General features: G+C 39.5%; 1 protein-coding gene across 2 annotated transcripts in view; it reads right to left on the bottom strand.

The window, feature by feature from the left end:
- LOC110000491 (membrane-associated phosphatidylinositol transfer protein 2-like) overlaps positions 1-13,646 on the bottom strand; it is a 52,204-nt gene that overhangs the window by 15,503 nt on the left and 23,055 nt on the right. For both annotated transcript variants that reach the window (XM_065965459.1, XM_029281610.2), the window contains 12 exons: positions 9,168-9,382; positions 6,556-6,677; positions 6,157-6,390; positions 4,420-4,755; positions 4,238-4,333; positions 3,244-3,348; positions 3,051-3,115; positions 2,443-2,530; positions 1,658-1,811; positions 1,355-1,544; positions 1,111-1,230; positions 43-254 (listed from right to left, as the gene is read on the bottom strand). In XM_065965459.1, the coding sequence (XP_065821531.1) occupies positions 43-254; positions 1,111-1,230; positions 1,355-1,544; positions 1,658-1,811; positions 2,443-2,530; positions 3,051-3,115; positions 3,244-3,348; positions 4,238-4,333; positions 4,420-4,755; positions 6,157-6,390; positions 6,556-6,677; positions 9,168-9,382 (1,937 nt within the window). The remainder of the gene's footprint in view (positions 1-42; positions 255-1,110; positions 1,231-1,354; positions 1,545-1,657; positions 1,812-2,442; positions 2,531-3,050; positions 3,116-3,243; positions 3,349-4,237; positions 4,334-4,419; positions 4,756-6,156; positions 6,391-6,555; positions 6,678-9,167; positions 9,383-13,646) is intronic.

Genomic DNA, 13,646 nt, shown 5'->3' with positions numbered 1-13,646 from the left:
GATTAGTTTAAATCTGGTGGAGACTTATCCTCTGTGTCTCACCTCGACAGGAAGGCTTGGTGATGTTTGATGGTGTCCAGCTCATACGTCGACGAGTCGCTGCGTTTGCGTGGAAGTTGCCTCTTTGGGTCATCAGGACCTGAGCATCGAGGGATGTCGATGTTGCTGCGGCTGAGATGGCGACTTCCTTCAAGGGTCGGTGAGGAGGGAGAAACACTGTTTATGATGATACCTGGAGATAGAAGGTCCGTGTCCTGAAAAAAAAAACAAGATCAAGGAAAGAAAAGAACATTGTCAGGTCTAAAACAAGGGTAAAATATATCTATAATTTTATCTTGCAGTTTTAATGTATAACCACATTAGCACAATCCCCCTATGCTCATGAATGGCTAGCTAAAGATCTATGTATTACTTTTGTCTTTAATGTGGCGATTTAATGTCAATTATTTTGCTCCTAAAAGACCCTTAGGAGCCAAAAAATTATGTGACAAAAGCATTAAGAGAACACTTTTTACATAATTAAGGTAGCTATATTATAAGTTTATGTTTTGGAACTTTAATCTGTGCATAAATCTCCAGCCTCACAGAGCTGCTGGCTTGTTCCTAGACTCACATGTGATTTTAAGTCACATCATGAGCTGAAGGTAAACTTATTTGTTTGTTTTTTTTAACCTTTATATTAGTTGCCCCCCATAAGTTAGAAAAGAGTTTGCCAAGTAGTGTGTTGTGTAGCGTGCCGAGATAGAATACACAATGCTGTGACATTAGCATGTTAACATGAAGATATAGGCCTAACTACAGAATTTAAGTGAATATAATGATATATATATGTTTCAGACATAGCATTTATAACAAAACAGATTTATGAAAAACAGATTTTGCTATCAAGTTAAATTAAATTGAATGACATAACAGACAACAAGATTGTTTTTTTTCCCTTTAGGTTGATGGCTTTGCGATGTGTGCTTAAATAGTTGCTGCTGAGGTTGGAGTTAGTGGTTTTCCTATTTTACATGTGGCTACTCCACCTTTTGGGGAAATGATCCAGTCCCTACTTGCTTGGATCATTAGCACAAGACTTATTTGATACAAGACAGTTTAAAGTCATACCTGGACACTGATGGCGCTGCCCCGTCTGCTGCTGTTTTGGCTTTCTGACACAATCACTGAGCTGCTGCAGAGAGCATCAAACCCCAGGATACCCCCGACACAGTCCCCAATCACACACACCTAAAAAAAAAAAAAAAAAAAAAAAAGACACACAAAAACATAAATACACAAACACAGATAAATTGGCTTAATCTGTACAAGCATCACCAAGCCACTGGTAGAAATCGTTGGATGCCTCGCTCACCTGGCCGTTAAAAGTCTCCCCTTCTAGAGACTTGATGAAGTCGCTGTACACCTGGTTAGCTCGTAAGATGACAGTTGCAACAGCGTCTTGATACTGTGGTGCAGATGTGGCCAAAAGTGGCAGAGCAGCCAGAGGGATGTGGTCCTGACTGCTGGACAGACAGCCCTCGTCATAGCTGTAGGGACTCAGGCTGACGAGCAGAACAGACACATCATTATTTCTCTGGTTGCGCGTTTAACATTAACACAGCAGGGGTTGAGCATGTATTACAGCGTACTAATTAAATTATCGGGTTATGCTCACTTTGAGACCAGCGAGAATGCATCAACACAAACAGCTGGACAGGGGACCATCCGGATGGCAATGCGGCCCAGAGCAGCAGGGTAGTGGACCCCCATCACAGTCTCGAAGGCTCCACTCAGAGTGTTTCCGTCTCCCTGCTTGCTGTTCTGCTCACCTTTAGACAGACGGGAACTGGGCTTTATTTTTGTATTTTGTGGAATTCTAGATTCCTTTTGTTTGGCCCTTAAAAAAAGAGTGAATGGGTCCACTGTCAAGAAGCACTCACACATTTTCTGTCCTTTGAATGTTTCTTGTGAAGTAGGACAACAAAATATTTGATATTCCATGTAAAAAAAAACACAAAGTGTATATATATATATATATATATATATATATATATATATATATATATGTTTTTTTGTTTTTTTTCCTAGATTGTTTACTTTTTAAACAGACTCAGTGGTTATAAACAGCCAATTGGGATATATTAAAGCTCTATTTTTACCAAGGAACAATACTTTGGTTCTATTTTTCATCAGCAGGATAATGGATACGATTGGATAGTGTATAACTAGTCCAAGAATAGAACCATTAGATTTTAGAGCAGTTCTCACTCACTTGATAGACAGATAGACAGATAGATAGATAGATAGATAGATAGATAGATAGATAGATAGATAGATAGATAGATAGATAGATAGATAGATAGATAGATAGATAGATAGATAGATAGATAGATAGATAGATAGATAGATAGATAGATAGATAGATAGATAGATAGATAGATAGATAGTTTGCTCCTTTACCAGAGCCAGTGTCCAGAATGTTTCCTCCATGCAGCACCAGAACAAGGGCGTGAATTTTAGATGGTTGGAGACACTGCCGAGACGAATCCTGCAAGAAGGCAGACGGCAGACAGAAGGAAACAGGGTTAAAAAAAAAGATTTTTGGGGAAAAACCGTTGAATTAAAAAAGAGAAGACAGTAAAAGCATGAAGCTGGGAAAATAATTTTAACAACACTGTACAATAAAATAAAAAATCCAAAACAAGGATTGAAAGTTAGCCACAAGCTCTCAAAGCAGTACATCAGATTCATGTTTTTAAACATTAAATTGCCTCTTCACCATGGAATTCAAATGAATTCAATTTGACATATTTGGCCCAGTTTCAACAGAAAAAACTAAAACTTTCTTTGCCTTCATCTGAATCTCCCACCCCCCTTTCACAGAACAAAAATAGGGCCCTTAAATCTTTATAACTGGTGAAATAAAATTCAGCTGATGGATGCAGCAGACAGAAGATCCTAATTTCACTACAGTAAACGGAGGAGAAGTTGAGAAGACATTTTATTAAAAGTGAGAATGTGAAAAAGAAATGAATGAAATAAGTAATAAAAAAAAAACACAGGCCTACCTCCATGACGCTCTCCTCGTTACTCATCACAGCGTACTCTCCACCTGACTCCTGGTACAAAGTCTCTGTGAAAACATCCGTTCATTCTATCATATGTCTATTTCAATTCTGGTTTTCGTCTCTCAGTGTACAGATTCAACCAAAACCTCGAAATATCTCAAATTGGATGCTATGTGTGTAATGAGTTGCCTACCGTGTGCTTCATCCGCCTCTATTGTTTCGATCTTGTCCATCAGATCGTTGGAGCTCCACTTTGTGATCTGTTTGGCAAACATCTCCTCGTTGTCAGAGAAGCCCTCTGCATGACACACAGGAAAGAAGACTTATACACTATCTGAAACTAAGAGAAACCAATTCCAGAAACAGAAGACTCCTTTATATGTTTTTTTTTAACCGACTCAGTAGACTTGCCCCTTTAGAAACCTCAGAGCTTAGGCTTGCTATTCTTGAATTTGCCCAAAACTGCTAAAAAAAAAAAAAAAAAGGGATCAAACCTCTGCTTCACTGCTCCTATATAAGAAAAGCCTCCTGGTACCTTGTACATTTTAAGTCCTTCTTCTAAGGGCAGGTGTATGTCTTACCAGAGCGATTGTGTGTGAGTGGGCATATAGACAGAAAACAAAGGTCTTGGAGGGGGCATCCTTTTTCAGGATCAGGTAAATCTATTTGCCCAGAAGGAAACGGTTAAAAACATCCATCAAGTCCAATCTGAGTAACAGATCAGTGACGTTGAAGGAACAATAAAACACTTCAAACTGCTTTATAGAACTAACAGACCAACAACCATTACTTTATCTGTAGCTACAAAAATCCCATGGTATAAAGCAGAAATACACACGGTATATCAAGCTAAACTACAAACAGGGGTTTACAGGGTGTTCATCTTTCTTATGACTTTTTTTTTTTCACTGAATTGACACCAAAGAAAGTACACCAAAGAGTGACAGGCGAGGCCGACCCTTTGGTTTTGAGGCATTAATGCTTTTGCTATCTTGTTTTTGAAGGCAGGACTGGCTAAATATGAATACGAGGGTGGATACTCTTTGCTACGCCTCTATCATGACGGAGATGTTGCTGGTGTGGCAACTTGGAGGAGTTTACTTTTAATGCTTTTTTTTTAAAATCTGAAGGGAATTACACTTTCTGCATCATTCCGATACAAGGGGGATCTGAAACAAAGATTTTACCGTGAGCATCAAAGAACTCGTCGTCTGTACTGTCCTCTGAGTCTCTGGCGATACTCTGCATCCTCCACTCTGAGATGTTCTGATGGGATGGACTCCCTGTTCACACAAAAACAAGTTCATCAGAAGATAAATTAATTTGCATGCCCTGAACAAATGATGTCATTTTAGAAACTCATCCGTACCTCCTCTCTTTGACGACCTATTGGAGGACCTGGAGGAGGTGGACCACTGCTTGGTGAGCTCCCCTCGTGTCTCCAGTGAGTCTCCAAGCTTCCCCACTACTCCTCCCTCTGTCTCTGCAGCCGACCCACCCACTTCAGCTCCCTGGTCCGGGTTCACAGAGGAGCCGTTGATCTCCGGCCCCCCCTCCTCGTTGAGGCTGTACTGGGCCATCTTCTTGGCTAGAGCCAGCTGCGTCTCCAGCTCCAGCTGCCGGATGTCCTCGATGGTGAGACCATACCACTCGTCCTGCCAGCACCACGCCTGTCTGTGAGCCCGAACCATCACTTTACGAAGGCCTGAGGGACACAAACCAGGATTTAGAGGACGGCAAATTATTTTTAATAAAGAACAAAATCAGACTTCTGTGACATACTGTAACTTTTACAATAAAGAGTTATGTTCTCTTTATAAGTCAGTTTTTGGCTCCATGCTAAAGTTTAGAGATATGAAAGATTTTAATCTTATTTCTTCTCCTATTGCTTTTCACACTTTTTACTTTTCTACGCCCTTTTGTATTTAAATTGCTCAGAGAATTATACTTTTTATTTTTTATTTAATGTTTGATAACACGTCACTTTTCACATCTTTTAACATTTAAAATTGGATAACAATTTGGACTTTTGAATAAGTATTATTTGTATTTTGCCTTATTAAATAAAAATCACTTTTACAGGAGTGTCCTGAACATAGACTACATATAACATGGATGTTGTGTCAGTGATGTCATCCATTGGTTTTTGAAGAGGGGTGTTTAATCCCACAGTGGAGTTTACCATATTTTGAAAAGTTTACTCTACTTAACTTTTAACACCTCTAGAAAGAGGCAAAGAGGCGGAGCTAAGGCATGCTTTAAGTCTCCTCCTCAGCCCTTGAATGCATGTCATCCCCCACTCTCTTATCCCAACATTTCCTGTCTCTCTTCAGCCGTCCTATCTCATGAAGGCAAAGGCCCAAAAAAGAACAACAACAAAAAAGGGTAGAAGCATATTAAATGAAAGAAAGAAGTGATTGTTAAAGAGTGTGGCAGAAGAGGTGGCTGTTGGTTCATGAGTCTGAATGAAACTCTACAAGGAGCAAACAGAGGGCTGAATGGAAGAATCAAGATTCATGGATCCCAGCAGAGAAACAGAAATACATTGACTTCAGCAGGAAATGTCTCTAGACTCCTTTTTGCAGGAGCTTTAGAGCCAGGTGCCTGACCTGATAAAGTGAACGAGGACTTTTTCAGACCCTTAACTTCAGTCGTATGCAAGGAAATAGCTTTAAACCTAACTTTTTTGGATATATTTAAAACCTTTTATTCAGTTTGATATAATGAAGTTTGATACATTATGACCATATTACAACATTTAAATTGCCATTGCTTTATTCATTAATTTTTTTTATTGTTATCTTTCAAATCAGTCAGAACCTTTAGAGGTTCACTGCAACTTTCTGGCTGACTTCCTCAGGTTTATGGTTATTTTTGAACTCACCGCTTTTCCTTTTAGATATATGTTCAACTTTTTTAGCTCAAGTCCCAAAATGTGATCCTTTTTGTGATAAAATTCTTATTTATCTTCAAATCTTGCAGAAGTTTATAAGGTTTTTTGCTGTTTAGGGCGGGTTATGTCTTTATACTTTAGTATCAAAGAGAAAGACCTGACTTACAAACTAAAGGAGGAAAAACACACACAGCTGCCCTCTATCAAACTTACCCACGTCGTGTATAAAGCGTTCGATCTTGGACTGCATGCCCCAGTATCTGAACTCCACTTTGCAGAGTTTGTAGGCACACATGACGGGACATCGACCCGGACTCTGGTTGATCTCTTCAATCCAGTCGTCTGACAAAGGACCTCGTTTTGTCTTAAGGGACTGATACAGCTTTGGGTCTTCTTCCACCAGGTACTCATGAGGAGCGATGTAGTCCTTCACAATGTCTATGGGGTCTGAAGAGGGACAAAATCATGATTATGAATCAGACAAATGCAAAACTGATGTCACAACATCCTGACTGAACACCTGACTCAAGGTGCTTTCTCATCTAGACTTCAGAGTTTTCGGTTAAGGTGGCTGAGGTTGTGTTTGTGCAGGGTGACTGACGACAGACTCACCTATGGTCCTTTGTCTCTTCTCAGCGGAGGACAGATTGAAGACATCCACCTGGTTTCCAGTATCTGGTTTATAATATGTCTCAATGTCTATAGAGAATTTCTCCACAAATGGACAAGTATACCTGAAGGACAAAATACAAACAACTTTTCAAGTATGTGGAGGAAGCTGAGAAGATTTTGTCAATAGGCCTTTTGAGTAACGTAAACCCTAAATCCATTGATGAGATACTGTGAAGACAGGCTCGTTCATCAAACACCTAATGTCTAGAAAGTTTGAGAATTACAAATAGCCGTTCCAAAGCTCTCAGACACCCGAGTTAGAAAACATACAAGTGATATACTTTTTGCATTATTATTTAAGCTGCACTGTAACAATCTAAATGGTTTGTCAAGTAATTCATTCATTTATCCGAAGGCCACTGACCACCAACGTTTTCTGGTTCCATCTCATCTTTATTGAGGCTCTATTGTTGTGGCTTTATTCACATTTTGGGAAGTGAACTGGTTTTGAACAGATCTTGAACCCGTAAGCCAAAATCCATCAGTTTAGAAAATTGGCAGATTAATGTGATGAACTCCAAAAATAGGCTTTAATTGTTTGTTGAAGTCTTACTGCATGGCCTATATTTCTGACTATAAACTTTTGCAAGGATTTGCTCTACAGCTTTTGCTTCTTCACTGAATGTCTTAATGAACCACTGTTTCCTTATGACTGAATATTGACGAAAATGTGTATGAATATTACATGATGCCCGAAGTGGCCAAGACAACTTCTGGAGAGAAACATCTGAGCGCCCAGACTGATCAGATTTCAAGGCCAGCAAGTGTTAAGACAAAAGCAGAAACATTAATTTCCCTTTTCATTCAAAGTTGCTTGATCTTGATTAAAACATGGAATTACCATGCATGGTAAACGCTAAATGGATTTGAGCTTTTATAGTTTGTATAGCTTGTATTACACTTTTCTAGTCTTCTGACTCCTCAAAGCACTTTTTACACTGCAGGTCACAACTTCCCAAGCGTACCCATTCACTGATGCAGAAGCTGCTATGTAAAGTGACCATTAGTAATAGTTTGTTAATTCATACACATTCACTGGCCACTGACACAGCAGCTGGAGCAATTTGGGGTTCAGTGTCTTGCCCAAGGACCTGACATATGGCTGGTGATCGAACCCCGGACCAAGCACACAAACACACAAGTCTTACAAGTGAAAAAAACTGTCCTTGAATTTAAAAATGTCCATGTAAAAACTCCCTCTCTCTTGGCAACAGGCTGATTAAGAAAATATGTCTGCAGGGCCTCTAATGTGCATGAGATTTGCTTAAACCTAATGGAGGAGCTATAAATATTTAACTGAAATCCCTCATATCTTATCTATAAGAATCCAGAATCAGTGCCAAGGACATGACATCATGCTCGTCTTGAAAAGTAGACTTGACGGGGCTGTTTGAAGGATTAAGACATCAGGCGAACATAAAAAGTTGGCAACAGTGTGTGCAGTTAATGAAAATATGATTATTCAGCTGAAACGGCTCTATATGAAAAAACTGCTCCCTCAGCAAAAAACAACCAAAAGTTGTTTCATTGGTGAAATTAATGGAATTAAAAGCCCCATAATAAAAACCATTAACACACTTTTATTACTCAAAGGTCAATCCTTCTACTCCAGGTGATGCCAGCCTGCCAAAAAGCAAATGTTTTTATTGCTCTGGGTGGTTTCAGTGTCGGAGCCGTTTTTGCAATAGTTTATTTAGAACCAACCGCACTCATCATTTCAAAATTCTGCTTTGGGAGTCAATTTCCATTTAAAAATGTAATGTGATGGATTCTAATTAAGAACATGTACTCAAGTCCTTTACATCTTTAATTCTCTACTCTTTTCTTGGTCCAAATGACTAAAAGATTTGGAATTACTCAAGAACATTGCCTCAGACTGCAACCATGAAAAAGGCTATAATGGGTTAACCAAAGAATGTCTGCTATTTATTTATTCATTTATTTGCCACTTACAGATTCAGATTGTTTTTTTTAATTTTCTGACACTTTACAGAAAGGATCCCTGAGAGAATTCCCATTCTTTCGTATATACAGGCAGAATTACAAACTGAGCCTGTCAGGTAATATCAAACATTTTAAAGATCATATATCCTTTATTAATCCTGCAAGGGTAAATTCAATTTTTACACTCTGTTACTGATCACGCTGCACACACACACACATAGGCTGAAATACACACACATGCATAAACAGGATCCTATGGACATGCACTAATGGAGAGATGTCAGAGTGACGGGGCCGCCTGTCAATTTCCAGATTTGGTCCACTGACTTGAATTGGCGACTCTTTGGTTCCCAACATGAGTCCCTACAGACTGAGCCACTGCCGCCCCGACGATAGCCCACTTTTGCCCCATGGATTAAATTGCAGCCTTACACTCTGATAGGGCTGCAGGCAGAAGCACTATAATGGAGTATCTCCAAAACAAGATTAACCTTTTAGTCATTTGAACACCAACACGTAAAAATCGGTCCTTGGTTCAAAGTTATCCAAATTGCTCTTAATGTAAGGATCTGAAGACTTATGCTGTGAGTCTTATGTGGTTGACTCACCGGGTCCGTGTGTAAGGGTAGGCATTCCAGGACTCCTCTTCCACGCGCAGGGCCGCTTGAGGCAGGATGGCACAGAACCAGGATGGGATGTGTTTGCCGATGTGATAGACTTTGTGTGTGTACTGACCCGAGCCCCCGGGTCCGTCCTCGTAAGGCTTGTTCTCCAGGATCTCCACCCCGCTGCCCTCGCCGCAGCTCTCCTCCCGGCTCTTTTTCTGCAAAGTGTCAGAAAGATGACAGGACACAGAGAGAGGAGGATGAGATGTGGGCTCTATTTGAAGTTACACTACATTGTCTTGCATGCTGATACTGTAAAGTATTTGGGTTATTTTTTAATGAAAGATACCGTTAGAAAATAGGATCAATTTGTTAGACATATAATCCCTTTTTTTACTTTTAACTCTTTAACATCAAAGTACGTCAGTTAAGCAGCCAAACAGTTTTATGTTTTAATTAAATACATCTTTCTTACATTTTTGCTTTCCAAACCTACTAATAATTCATAACTAAAAAAATATCAGAGAACGACTTTTATTCAGGTCTGGACTTGCTTCTCTGCAGTCTATCCAAAAGAAACACAAAATTGTGATGGTAAATAAGACACAGTATTTAACATATCTAATAGAGTCCACTTTGTTGGTTCATATATTGTATTTTTACACTGAAAAAAAGTCCTTGTCTAAATTAATTCAAAACCAAAATGTCTGTGTAAAGTACTGCAAACCAAATTCTAGAGCAGACCACCATCTTATTGGCCTTGATGTTTTTCATGTTGAGTGTTGCACAAACTGCTGAGAAATGATCAACTAATGAGTTGGAGCACAATCAACTGGACAAAATGACAAAAGGCACAATTTCGTTATCAACCCAAGCATTGTGTTTTGTATTCAATTTTCATGTTCAGCAAAAAAAAGTTTTCTTAACATTGAACATTCAATCCAACACACAACATCGCCTTCATTTCTGTGATGGATTGTTACCAGCCAAGATATCTAGTTTGTACTGTGCAATGCGGGACTAATTAACAATAGGATGTTGTAAAGGCTGCCTATGGGTGATTGTAAAAACTTTTTTTATTACTTGCACTGTTAATAGATATTTTCAGCTGCCTCTCCAGTCAATGTACCCCAGACCTTTAGTAACAGAAACTACTGTACTTGTCAAGAAACTCAAACATTCATTCAGCTTGTTGTTGTCTTTCCCCCCGTCAATACACCTTTCTGTTTTTACACTGACAATGGCCTACAGTAATGATGGTGTACTGCACCAGTGTGTGATTTTAAATTGCATTATAATATTGTGGAAGTACAAGATGCATGACATGTAAACAAACAGTAGGAGCTTAACACACACATGCAGACATGCAGACACAAATGGCACTGTCCATGAACATTGCCACTGTTTTGATGCAGTTACACCTCAGTAACAACCTCTGATACTGGCTCAGCGTCAAAACAGATTCACATCACCATTCTTTCCTTCTGTGTTACACATTACAAGGGTGTAAATATCCTGCCCTGAATTGGCGATGTGTAAAGGGTTAATGAGTCCTTAATGGAAAAGAGAATAGCAGTAACAGCAAAGCGGGAACACGGCTGAAATGAAATGCTGAAATAATGGACCAATAAGAAAAGCCACAACCCTATTGTTCCTGTGATTTTTGCGAGTACTACCCTCTGTGCAGGACCTTTCTGGTCAGGTTAACAATGTATCAGGAGCTAAGTAGAGAACCTAGACCCTGGGGGAAGTTCCTTCAGTGGAAATACAGCTTTGGTGAGTGAATAAAACTGAAACTGTAAAAAATGTGGGAAAGTAATTTATTTTATACAGTGAGGGGAACAAATAATCCCATATTGCAAATTAATTTGCAAAAAACCAAAGCCAGCAGGTCCAGCCCCATCCAAGTTTGTTCAACTGGCAGCGTCGCTGCTTTCCTTCCACTTCACATTAAAACCCCTGCCAGCATGACAAAGCGCTCCCATCTCTCTTTCAGGTCTTGTCTAACCTTGTGAAATCCTCTGCCCTCACAGATCTGGATGGATGATGCAGCAGAAGCAAAGTGATGAGCTGGAAAGAAAAATGCTGCCATGTGGAAGAAAGAAAAAGAAACTGCTTGTCTTTGAGTTCTTTCAGTCAGATTGCACATCTTATTTATACTCTCCGTCTGTTCTTTCTCTTCCACAAATCCTCCTCACAAAACACCTTCAGCACCGAATAATCCAAACTCTGTGATCAGTTTATTTATTTTTTTACTGTTCAGGTGCAGGGAGGCAGACTTTTATAGAAGCCTTTTAAACAGATAAATTATTTTCCTTTTGTCGCTGATGTAACCTCCTTTCTTTAAATCATAACAGATGGTTTGACCCATCAGATCCTTTTAAACTAAGTCGCGTATTACTCCTGTTGCTTCACAGGGGGAGTCCTGGATTACAACATCAGTTTATAAACACACAACATCTCCTTGGGATACAGCTTAAATCTGCTAAAATCTGATATCTGACAGATTGAAACCACAAGTCTGCATCATGTATCAATTTTCGCCCACTGCCTGAGTGCTTTGAAGTACCTGCACATGTGTGGCTACAGCCAAGTGAGACAAAGGAATACTGGTGGCAGAAGCTAACAGATATCACTTCTGGAGGGTTGAAGATATGAATTTCGATATCTGATAAAAGTCTAAGGGCCTGATTTACTAAAGGTTTGCGTGTCTTAAAACATGTGCAGACTTCATACCACCAGCAAAAAAAAGTGCTATCTGATCTACTAACGACATGCAGTGAGGATTGCGTCTTTCAAATGAGCAAAACAACACGCATTGACAATTTGTTTGCCTTAATGAATATGCAACATGAGGCGTTTCTGCCCCAGCGTGCAAAATACTGGGAGGAGAAAATGCAAACAAGTTAAGCTAGTACACACATTGCGATTTACCAAGCCTGACAAAAATTGCAGTGATTGTGACGGTGTCTGTATTTAACACCTTTGAAAGGAACGTGCTAACCCAGGAGCACTGTGTTTGCGTTACGCTCAACAGGCTGCTGTTGTTGAAGTTAGGAGGAGACATATGCACAACAAAGAAGGCATAAAGATTGCGTTTTTACCCACAAGTGTTTACATGTTTCAAATGACAGAAAAATAAATGGCATGCATTTATTTTTAAATTTGATTCAATAGCCTAATCGTTAAGGAAGAGAAACACCATGAATAAACTACAGCTGATTGTTGCCATATACCTATAACCAAACAAAACTGAACATTCACAGCCTCTGCATTCTATTTATGTCTTCCTATTTCCCTCTTTTTCGCCAACATTTCATTTTAAACTGGGGATTTCCTTTTTCTCGGGTTGCGCGTCTCTCCCCCAGCTCTGCCCTTTCCAGGGCATTTATGTCCGATCAGACACAGCACTGGCCAGCTGTCTGGTGCGCAACAACGGCGAGTGTAGAGCGCCCGGTCCACAGAGGACACAGCTCGCACCCCCTGCGCAATGTGTGACAATTCCTTCTTAAGATTAAGGGAAGAAAAGAGAGGCCCCGTTTAATGCCGAGGTTTTCTTATAACCAACATTTTCTTTGTAATATTCAGATTTATCTCCTATAACTCAAAAGTATTGTGCGTTTATTTGCCTCTCCCACTAATACCTATTTTGCGCTTGCAGTCATCCTGCTTTCTGTCCAAACTCTCCGTGACGTAAACCAGTAAAATAACTAACTAACTTAAATCCTACCGCCTCCACACGGTTTGCACCTGCAAATTTTCTTAGTAGATCGCCCGCAAATCGCCCACCAACCAAACATGCAAATTTTTGGAGTGAACACGCAATTTAGTACTCTTTACTTGGAACCTTACCAAATCAGGCCCTAAGTGCTTGTTTGCATGAAATGCTGTGAGAAACCTTCATTTTGATTCGGTTGGGGCGCCTCCTGTGGACAAGTGGTATGTCTTTTCTCTTTAATGATATATACGGTATATACCTGTATAGTTTTAAGTAGTGTTTTCAGTCAATATTTTCATCATGCTTTCTTTGATCTGTTGATATATCACTCAATGTGAATCTGACATGAAAAAAGTAAAAAGAAGCTGATCCTTTAACGTGCCATTAGTCCCCTTGTATGATACCTACGCGCTGCAGTGATTTACAGGCATTAAAAATAACTATTAGAATGAATCCATCTTCACTCTGATGGTGCCTTCTCTTGCCTACTCATAACAGGAGGTGTAAGGGGGAGTAATGGCATCTGAATATTGAAATTTTAAAGTCTGTGAACAAGTTGCAGAGTCACTGGTTTTCAAACACCTTCTGTAAAGAAAGTCAGATCATTGTTGGAATAAAAAATATATTCCAAAAAATGTCAAATTAAATAACGTTTTTCAATATTTGTGTCACATAGCAGCATCTGCTGGCCTTCTGTACGCCAAAAGTGGCTTTCATTTCCATTAACCACAGTCTAAAATGCAAAAATCTGCAGAAATAGCATG

Source organism: Labrus bergylta, chromosome 17, assembly GCF_963930695.1.
Source record: "Labrus bergylta chromosome 17, fLabBer1.1, whole genome shotgun sequence".
NCBI classification, from domain to species: Eukaryota; Metazoa; Chordata; class Actinopteri; order Labriformes; family Labridae; genus Labrus; species Labrus bergylta.
Note: the sequence above shows the minus strand (reverse complement) of the source record. Positions and strands in the feature narration are given on the sequence as shown.